The 10,092-nt window shown below is 38.0% G+C and overlaps 1 protein-coding gene and 1 pseudogene across 1 annotated transcript in view; one reads left to right on the top strand and one right to left on the bottom strand.

The window, feature by feature from the left end:
- Positions 1 to 3,841, top strand: part of LOC109840752 — a 6,626-nt pseudogene extending 2,785 nt beyond the window's left edge.
- Positions 4,399 to 10,092, bottom strand: part of LOC109840753 (probable protein phosphatase 2C 51) — a 6,996-nt gene continuing 1,302 nt past the window's right edge. Inside the window, 2 exon segments of the mRNA XM_020409505.1 lie at positions 4,399 to 5,248; positions 5,699 to 5,804. Of these exon segments, the coding sequence (XP_020265094.1) occupies positions 4,935 to 5,248; positions 5,699 to 5,804 (420 nt within the window). The 3' untranslated portion in view covers positions 4,399 to 4,934.

The following is a 10,092-nucleotide window of genomic DNA, read 5'->3' as shown; positions in this document are numbered from 1 at the left end:
GTCTTCCGCCGGTTCGATCCGGCCTACTCGAGAGAGCTCCTAACTCATGCTCGACAGGTCATACATTTGAGCCCGGTTCAATAATCATATAAGAAACCAATAAAGTAGTCGCAATTAATTGGTAGCAAATTAACTCGTAAGTCGTAACGCTTGCACATGATTAGCTATGTGACTTTTTTTTTTTTTTTTGCTATTAATTTTTCTTCCATTTTGAAAAATTGCAACGCTAAAAACATTCTAAGAGCATCTCCAACAGCTTCCCTATTTCTCTTTTTTGGAGAATTTAGTTAGGTTTTTGATCCAACAGATTCCCCATTTCATTCCCCAAAATAGGGATGGAGAAGAAAAGATGGGGAAGCTTCTTCAAATCTGCAGCATTCTCCAAATTTTTGGAGGAAAAAAAAGATTCTTCAAAATGGGGAAGCTGTTGGAGTTGGTGTAAAAATTAGTTAAAAAATATAACTTTTGCTTCTCCATTTTGGAGAAAATTTTGGAGAAGCTGTTGGAGATGCTCTAACGTTTCTCACACTAGTCATTCATTTATAATTGTTTTAAGAGTATAATAATACTGTAAAACTTATTCCCTCGTTGCAAACTCATATGAAAACGAGTTCTCCTTTAATTTACATTATTATGCACATGTTAGCTCTTTGTGCCGGGTCGGCCTAAGCTACGCCAGGAGTTCCGCTACCGTAGCTAACGGATCTGGCCGTTTGGATCACGTGGGAGCATTTAATTCTGTAATTTTTTTTTTAAATGACGTGTCGGCAACAAGTGACGAATCTACGTTTTCAGTTTTAGCCTAATATTTTGTACATATTTCTTTTCTTTTTTTTAACAGCTCTTCGAGTTTGCTGACAAATACCGGGGTAAATACGATGGCAGTATAAAGCCTGCACAAAAATACTACCGCTCTGTTAGTGGATACGGGGTAAGTACAAATTGCAGAACTATGCTACTTTTGTAATTTTCGTGCGCTGATCCAACGGTTGAGATTAACCGATGTTCTTTTTTTCCGGATAATTTGCTAATTGAAGGATGAGCTCTTGTGGGCAGCTGCGTGGTTGTATCAGGCTACAAATGATCATTATTACCTTGATTATTTGGGTAATAATGGCGATGAACTGGGTGGGACCGGGTGGCAACTTACCCAGTTCGGTTGGGACGTCAAATATGCTGGTGTACAAGTTCTTGCTTCTAAGGTGACACAAATCCCTTTGTTATTGCTCAATTTTGATCACCGGAACTTTGATTTTTGTGATTTTGGTATTAGTGATAAGAAGTTTAAGAATTTCCAATTAATAAGAGATCCATCAAGTCATAGAATGGAGCAAACTTTTTAGTAATAGTATAGTATATATCAAGATGTAGACATTATCGTCCCGAATCTAAACTTTTACTTCACAAATGAAAATCTGTATCCTTGAAAACGATGTTGATAGGCTTAACTATTTGAAATAATCATAAATCTCCCAGGCCATAAATATTGCACTACAGGCAAGGATAGATTTTTCGATCCGGAAAATTTAGATTTTAATTGACAATATCAAAATTATATCATGATGTTAGCTGCGAAAAAAATTTTAAAACAGTCTCACCGTTCCACTCGAAATTAAACCAACATAATCCTATTTTCTTAACAAATCGATCGTTCACTAATTGATGGCAATCTTCGTACAGTTCCTCCTACAAGGGAAGGCAGCTCAACATTCAGTCCGCCAGGACCAGCATCCAATGCTCGTCGGGAACCGCTATTGACCCGGAGGCCTGATTTACCGACAGAGGTGGAACAACATGCAATACGTGACGAGCGCCACTTTCCTGCTTACAGTCTACTCCGACTACCTTCAGTCCGCCAGGACCAGCATCCAATGCTCGTCGGGAACCGCTGCTCCTTCTGAACTCCTAGGCTTTGCCAAGTCTCAGGTAGCCATATATATCACTCTCCTGCTCCAAAAAAATTTAGACTATGGTCAGTTGCAAACACACCGGCCCCCTGTACTGTAGGAGTTAGTTGCTCATTGCTTTCGAACTTTCTGATAGCGCTTATGATGCCTTGATGTCCGAATGGGCTTTTCTGTCAACCTATGCGTTTGTATCCAAATGTCAGAAAACGCCCACAATTATCGGAAATCCTCCCTTAACTTTCAAAATATCAGAAGAACCCCTCTTTTAAGTATCGGGATTATCACGACACCAACCCCCCCTCCCTCCTCCTCCTTTAACTATCGGATTTTATTGGAAAATCCCCTTTAACTTTCATGTTATATCAGAAAACCTTACCAGGGTTTTTTGATAAAATCTCAAAGTTAAGAGGGAGTTTTCTAGTAACTCGTAAACTTAAAGGGGGTTTTCTAATATTTTCAAAGTTAGGGAGTGAGGTGCTCTGATAATCATCCAAAGTTAGGGATTTTTTTTGTATGATATTTAGCCTTTATATAAATAAGGGCCTCTTCGAAGCATTGACGTTATGTTATACCCGCATGATAACAGAGAAATAACTCTATTTAGACATCAGAAGATACGAGATACATATAGCAGAGGGCCTCTCTGCAGCACACGCCGTGTAATGTCCGCCTGACATTGTTGGATGCCAGGAGGTCTAAATGCTAATTCTGATTTTTTTTTTCTTTTTTTTTTTGCCCCCCTCTTAATTAAAGGTGGATTACATACTTGGAGAGAATCCGAGGGAGACAAGCTACATGGTTGGATATGGCAACACTTACCCTCAACAAGTCCACCACCGTGCATCCTCCATCGTGTCGTTCAAGGTCAACCCAAAATTTATACCTTGCAGGGTCGGATACGCTACTTGGTACAGTCGAAAGGCGAGCGATCCCAACCTCCTTGATGGTGCCATTGTTGGAGGTCCTGATGCTTATGACAATTTTGCCGATCAGAGGGATAATTATGAGCAAACTGAGCCTGCGACGTATAACAATGCTCCTATGCTTGGAGTATTAGCTCGTCTTGGTGCTGGTCATAGTGGAGATAATCAACTTCTTGAGGAGATTCCGTTGCCTGATAAACCCTTCACTCCTCCAGGTACTTTGATGTCTTGAAGTTTTCGATCATTTTTTGCTTTAATGACCTGAAGTTTAAATTTGTCCAAAAGACGCAATGAAATTTTTTGAGAAATAATTATCATGTGTAACTTATCGGAATATCAACCGTCAAAAATGGGCAAAAACCTAGATACTAAAGTGAACTATTGCAAATATGGCTTACGCCAATGAAATTTCGAATTTGACTAACTCAACTTCTGATGTAGGAACCAAATCAATTTCGCCGTTTGCGATTGAGCAGAAAGCAACAACATCATGGGATTTCAGAGGAACAAAGTACTACAGGTACTCCGCAATGGTTACCAACAAATCATCTAAAATTGCAAAGAACCTCAACATTTCGATATCAAAGTTCAATGGTGAATTGTGGGGGCTAACAAAGTCAGAGGATGGATATTATCCTACATGGGTTGAGTCGTTGCCTGCGGGTAAAAGCTTTGAGTTTGTTTACATCCACTCGGATACTCAGGCTGACATCTCGGTCTCTGGCTATACATTGATCTAAAATTTGTGCAGTGATACAACTATAAAGGGGTCTTCTTTTTTTCTCTCTTTTTTTCTGGTAAAGCATATTAAGAAGAATAATACGAGGGTTTGAGGAGGAAGCAGCGATGGGACAAGGACAGTTTGTTCATCCTCTTTCTTCTCTTCTCGCATTTCTTTTTGTATCGTTGAAATTGTAACCGAGAGGTGAAGGGTCATCTCAGCTCTTCCAATGAATGGGGTCTGTTTTTGTAACAATTGTTTTGCAGTAAACTTTTAGTTTTTTGTTCTTATTTGTCGAGTGAAAGGTAGTGGTTGTTCTAATTACTTCTCTATCCATTGTTGATCCAGATCACTCTTTCTCTTGAATGCAACAGTGAAGAACATGGCACTGGTTCCGTTTAAATTTGTGAAACTTGGAATAAGGTTGTTTTGGAAAGTTGGGCATACGAGGAAAAGCCAGAATTTGAGAGCAACGTACCTATGTTGAGAAAAATATAACACTAATTAAGGTATACAAGCACTACAAAAGCAAAAGCAGTAAGTCAACACTGGATAACATATAAATGACGAAACGGCAACGTACATAACATGCACGAATAATTTGAAGGAAAGAATCTCACACGAGAAGCGAACACTGAAAAGTTTCCGCCACTCAAATTTTAATGGAAGGGAGCTCCACAAGCACCCAGTTCGCATCATGATTTCTGCCACGGTTCAACAAATCAGTTGAAAAACCATTAGAAGTTAGAACCCTAGGGGTCTGGTAACAGAGATCACTAAGTAACCACCACAATGCCCTTGGCAGTCTTTAACACCATTAAAGCAGCTGCAGCCTAAGCGATGAAAAGGTCACATAACGCACGGATCATTGAAGAGAAAATGTAGTACAAGAAATGTAGTACAAGAAAAGAACAGCCGAAATTTCTGCTCCTGTAACTCGAAACGTCATGAAAAGAGGGATTAAGGACTTGAGCAATTTCTGCTCCACATCACATCGGTGTTTACTGAACAATTCAACAAATCAGATGAAAAGGCTTCAAAACTCGAGCAATTTCGCGAACACATCACTAGATGAAATAATGCCATTGGAGTCATTAACACCATCAAAAGAGCTGCGGCATAAGAAGGAAATCGGAAATCTCTCAGAGAATCCATAAACCCGTTATACTCTCAATATACTAAAAGAGGGAATATGGAAGGCCATTGTATTGATACTTCTTAAATAAGGACAACTCTTAACACCTTTCCATCCTTTCAGAGATCTTAATCCCCAAGAAAATTGGTTTAAGCCATAGCTTTCTTAAGCTAATAGCACCTTTGGAACCAACTACCTGGGACCAGACTCTGAACAAGGAGGGAAACTTAAAAGAATAGCACAAGCCGTTATTGTACTGCCGCTCTGCTTAATCTTTTTAGCTCGACAACAACTACAGTAATGTTGTCTCTACTACCTCGGGACATGGCAAGCTCGGCTAGGAAAGCAGCTGCTTCTGCTGCTGAACTCCCACAGAGCGCCTGAGGAAAAACCCTGGCTACCCGTCCTCTGAGACATTGTCTCGTGATCTTGCATGCAATTTCGTTGGAAATTACATCCCACAGCCCGTCACTTGCTAGTATGAGGAATTCGTCTTTGTCTGTTCGATTGGTAACTGTAACCTCAGGTTCTGAGATCACATACGGTTTCAGGTAGTAGTCCCCTACACAAATAGATGTTACTACATTATTGTCAAGACATTAAGAAAAGATGATAGTTAGAAACCAGCAACAATGCAATCATGATGACATCTGAAGATGAAGGCATAGAAAATAAAATAAATGGAAAAAAAATAGAACTTTAATGGTATAAAGGTTTGATAATTGGTAACTAGGTGGAAAGTTCAAATTCTAAACTGTTCCCGTTATTCCATCCAACCATGTCATGAAGGAGATAGAACACACAATCTAGTGCAGTCCTAAAGAATCAAGCGATATATTCTGTCCATTGTTGCTGTACAGATATTTGATAAATCATTCCCTTACAAATAAAATAGAATTGATGATGTAAATTATGTGCATGAACTAAAATATGCAAATATGAAGATGTTTAGTAGCATACTAGCAACTATTGGGGAAAGTGCAAGTAGGATAGCATACTAACTGCTTCATACCTATTGATCTAGAAGTCGCCAGCACTCCTAAGACGCGGTAACCACCCCAGTTAATAACTCGGCCACCAGCTGCTTCCACTCTCTGCAGCTCATCTGGTCTGTCAGGCTGTGCATAGATGAAGTTCTCTTTAATATCAATTTAAGAAGATAAGAAAACAAGGACAATAAAGTGGTTGAGAAGAAATCATTTTTCATTAACTGAAAATGAATGGAACACGAAGTAGAACCAACTATAACATTGCAGATCAATACATGAAGTGAAAATATATAAAAGATGAGCACCTCCAACAAATATCCAAATTCAAAAGCTACAGAGGTCATGAAAAATCCAATAAAATTCAAGTTATAAATATAAAAAAATAATGTAAACATGACAAAAGGAGACGATGCAAGTTAAACTGCAGATCTCATGCATAATGCTCCTTGAGATCTTGCTAAGTGGAAGAAACTGAGTGATGTGGCAGCATAAAAAATGTCAAGGATTACAATATGGGAAGAAGAAAAATTAGCTAATACAAATCTAATAACAAATATAAATAGTAGAATACAATTCCAGATACCTAGCCCCCACCAGCCAGGACCTGTGCGCAAATCAGATGCTATACTTGTCGCAATGAGTTAGCTGCGAGATCTGGACATTAAACTATCCTCTGCCAAAGATTCAATTTGTCTCGTACATGTATCGAAACTCATACAAATTAATTATTAATGGTATTACTAACACACTTCCACACCGTCCTTCTTAAACAATCACGAGTAGAATCACACAACAAAACTAACTAATGGAGGGTCTGAGGTAAGCTCCAAACAAGCTCCAAAATATAGACTTCACACATGCAGCATTTTACTAGGGTATATGGCTAGTCCATGTGAATCGAATAATGAGTAAAAATTAGAGGAATTGTTTTTCACACAAAAATAAGGAAATGACTAATAGGTGATCACTGCACACATCAGAATGTACTAACTATACTCGAGAAAATATCATTTAAATTTTATCAAACAATTTATGAAGTTTCCTTGGACTGTTAGTAACTGTGGTAAAGAAAATCAAATAGGTGTGCCACAAAAGCAATCTTTGGAATAGAGAAATTAATCATGGGGGAAAAATTCATGAGGCCATGAGCAAACAATTCCGCACGAATTCACATGGAAATGAGCAAACACCACATATATGCAGTCAAATGCTGGTGGGAATACTATATTGCATGATGCAACAAATTTAGGTGCACAACTGCATAGATTAACCCTCCTAAAAATAAATATATAAATAAATAAATAAAACATGAAAGCAATGAATTAGCCCTGTGAATTGGAATAAATTAAGCCAACTCATAATCGTAAATGTCTTGTTAGAGAAATTTGGTATATATGCCTCATAATTTTTTTGGAGGGAATTTATGCCTCGTAATTCGTATGCTTTAATTAAAATACCATCTAGAAGTGTCCTTTTCAGCCAGCCTTTGCTTTCTTCCCATGCTTCTAGTCTCTCTTGGTGAAGGTGGGAAACTGTCACCCTAGGAAACTTCTTTTTGCTTGGAGTCCTCAAGTGTGAGCACTCCTCTAAAAGTCTTTTTATGACCATTCTTATTGTGGGCTCATGCCCAGGCAACTTGTGAACCTAATCCAAATTAATTTAATTTAAAATTATAGGCTGTCCATTTAACCAAGGTAGCTTCTTCAAATAGTTCGACTATCATCCCCAGCATTAACAAGTACGCGACCAACTTAGCATGGATATAGACATATGGTATAAACATGTAAAATAAAGCAAAAGAAAATAATCAAGGTAATCTAAATGAGTAAATCTTAGTAGCCCCTCTGAATATTGGGGTGATTAGCGCAAAATGACAATGAACTTTACAAATTAGAGAAAACCTTCCTAAACTTTGAGGAGTTTCACAAAAAGTCCCCTGAATGTTGCGGCAAACTCCATGCAAGGGAAGAAAGAATAGAGATAAACAAGAGGAAAGTTAGGGTGCGAATTTTGTTTATGCTTTTACTGAGAGATTACTTTTAGAAGATGGTATTTCGATAGGCGAAACTTACTCGAAAGTTTTGGGGTGTGAACCTCACTGAAATTTAGGGGGTTTCCTCCAATGTTTAAAGGGCATGGTCCATTCTGCAAATCCGCAAAAGTTCAGGGGGTTTCTAAATTCCGCCATCTATAAGAAATATGCATAAAAGAGTAATAATTTGGACAATTAAAGGACATAGATTATTATCCTTATCATCAAATATGCAGTAGATTACTAGTTACTACATATTTGAGGAACCTTCTAAAATGAAGAATTACACTGCAATTTCTCAACTTGCTATACTAGCTAGAGCGCGTACACAAACATAGCTACCAACCAATAATGAACACTGCTTAAGATGCCAAAAACAGCAAGGTCAGGCAGTCAGGCATATAAATTATTTGTCAATAAAAGGTGATGCAGGATTAATTTCCTTGAGAAAAATAGATGGCTAGTAGTCTTTAACTACTTTTGTATAATTTTACATCATATGTTTCTCAATGTTTAACCTTACAGAATACTACTACAGTAATTATAGCCACCCAATCAGGTTCACCTCACTCATGATGCTCCTTGTCTTGCAGGTTGTTGTAACGTATTTTGGCTTGTTGGACGTACTTTGTGTTACAAGAGCCTGGCTTTCATTAAAAGCTTTTTACTTGGTCACAAGGTTTAGTTTGGCTTCCATCAAAAGCTTTTTAATTAATCACAAGGATTTTTTTCTATCATTTACTGCCAAAAAATATTTAAATAATAGTTCTACTCCATAGTACTTGGACGAACATTCTACTCAATGGTAGGGCTAGCTTGTATTTGATGGCAATGCCTGTGGTACAGTTTTCAAGATCAAGAAAGAAATTCCTTCTAGGAAAGAAATTCTATTTGCCCAAAGATCTAATAGCAAGGACCATCAAAATAAGAATTCCCTTTTCCCCCCTCATATTTACATTCTATGCCTTAATAGATCAGCTTCCAACAGCTTTATATTGCAGAGATAGATCTCTCCCCAACATAAGATAATTATCAACATTCTAAGAGTTGACCCGATATGCGTATGCTTAAACTGAAGCACTAAAAACTCGTACTGCACTAACCTTCAAAAGCTTTGCATGCTCAAGGAAATAGTATAACAACTAGAACGGGTTTATTTACATATAAACCGCCTTTAAAATAGGGTGATTATATGAAAACCACCTTCAAACATTTAAAGGGGGTTTCGCGTGCAATCAACCACCTTGACCTATTTTCTAATGAAGCTCTAACTAAAGTTTCGAAAATACCCTTAAAACACACACGTGTCAAGCACTAATTTTGGTTAAGAAGTAACGCGTGTGTTTTTAGTGGGTTCTTCGAGAAATTAGTCAAAATCTTATCAGAAAATAGGTCAATATGGTTGATTGCAATCAGACAACCCTTTAAAGATAATCTCCGTATAAATTAAACTCAGAAGGTGGTTTTCATAAAAAGGTGGTTCTTATGAAAAAGCCCCAAATAAAATACAATGTTGCTAGCCAAAAAGGATAGAATCCAATGCAAGGATAGTCAAGTATTTAATAGAACAAATTGTTGATTTAAACCCAATCTGATTTTTTTAAAAAAAAAACCGACCCGGCCTCTGTTTATTTACAAGGATCGACCCACTTCGCGGTCACGTCAGCATCATGACCGCGAAGTGGGGCGATTTTTTTTAATTGCCCTGGCTAAATAGTCAGGATTGTCAACGCCGACTATTTTGCTAATATACAAGCTAAATTAGTCAGGGTTAGTAACCCTGACTAATTTAGCTTGTATATTAGCAAAATAGTCGGAGTCGGGGTTGCCAACCCCGACTATTTAGCAACGAGTTTAAAAAAAATTACGCTCCACTTCGTGGCCGCAAAGTGGGATGATTTATTTTAATCTCGTTGCTAAATAGTCGGGTTTGCCAACCCCGACTATTTTGTTAATACACAAGCTAAATTAGTCGGGGTTGCCAACCCGACTAGTTTAGCTTGTATATTAACCAAGACGTGTAAAATAGTCGGGGTTACCGACTAGTTTAGCTTGTATATTAACCAAGGCGTGTAAAATAGTCGGGGTTGGCAACCCCGACGATTTAGCCAGGGCGATTAAAAAAAATCGCCCTACTTCGCGGTCACGATGCTAACGTGGCCGTGAAGTTGGTCGATCCTTGTAAATAAAAGGAGGCCGGGTCGGTTTTTTTAAAAAAAATTAGATTGGGTTTAAATCAAAATTTTGTTCGTATTTAATATGGATTTTATATATAAACATACAGGGATGGAACTTGGTAATGAGGTGTTTCATTCTCATCCACTCATTCAAATGGGGAACCACATTCACATGGATTGGAAAGTGAAAAAGAATGAGACACCCACT

Source organism: Asparagus officinalis, chromosome 5, assembly GCF_001876935.1.
Source record: "Asparagus officinalis chromosome 5, Aspof.V1, whole genome shotgun sequence".
In the NCBI taxonomy this organism is placed as follows: Eukaryota; Viridiplantae; Streptophyta; class Magnoliopsida; order Asparagales; family Asparagaceae; genus Asparagus; species Asparagus officinalis.
The sequence above is the reverse complement of the archived record's forward strand: the minus strand, read 5'-3'. Positions and strand labels throughout refer to the sequence as shown.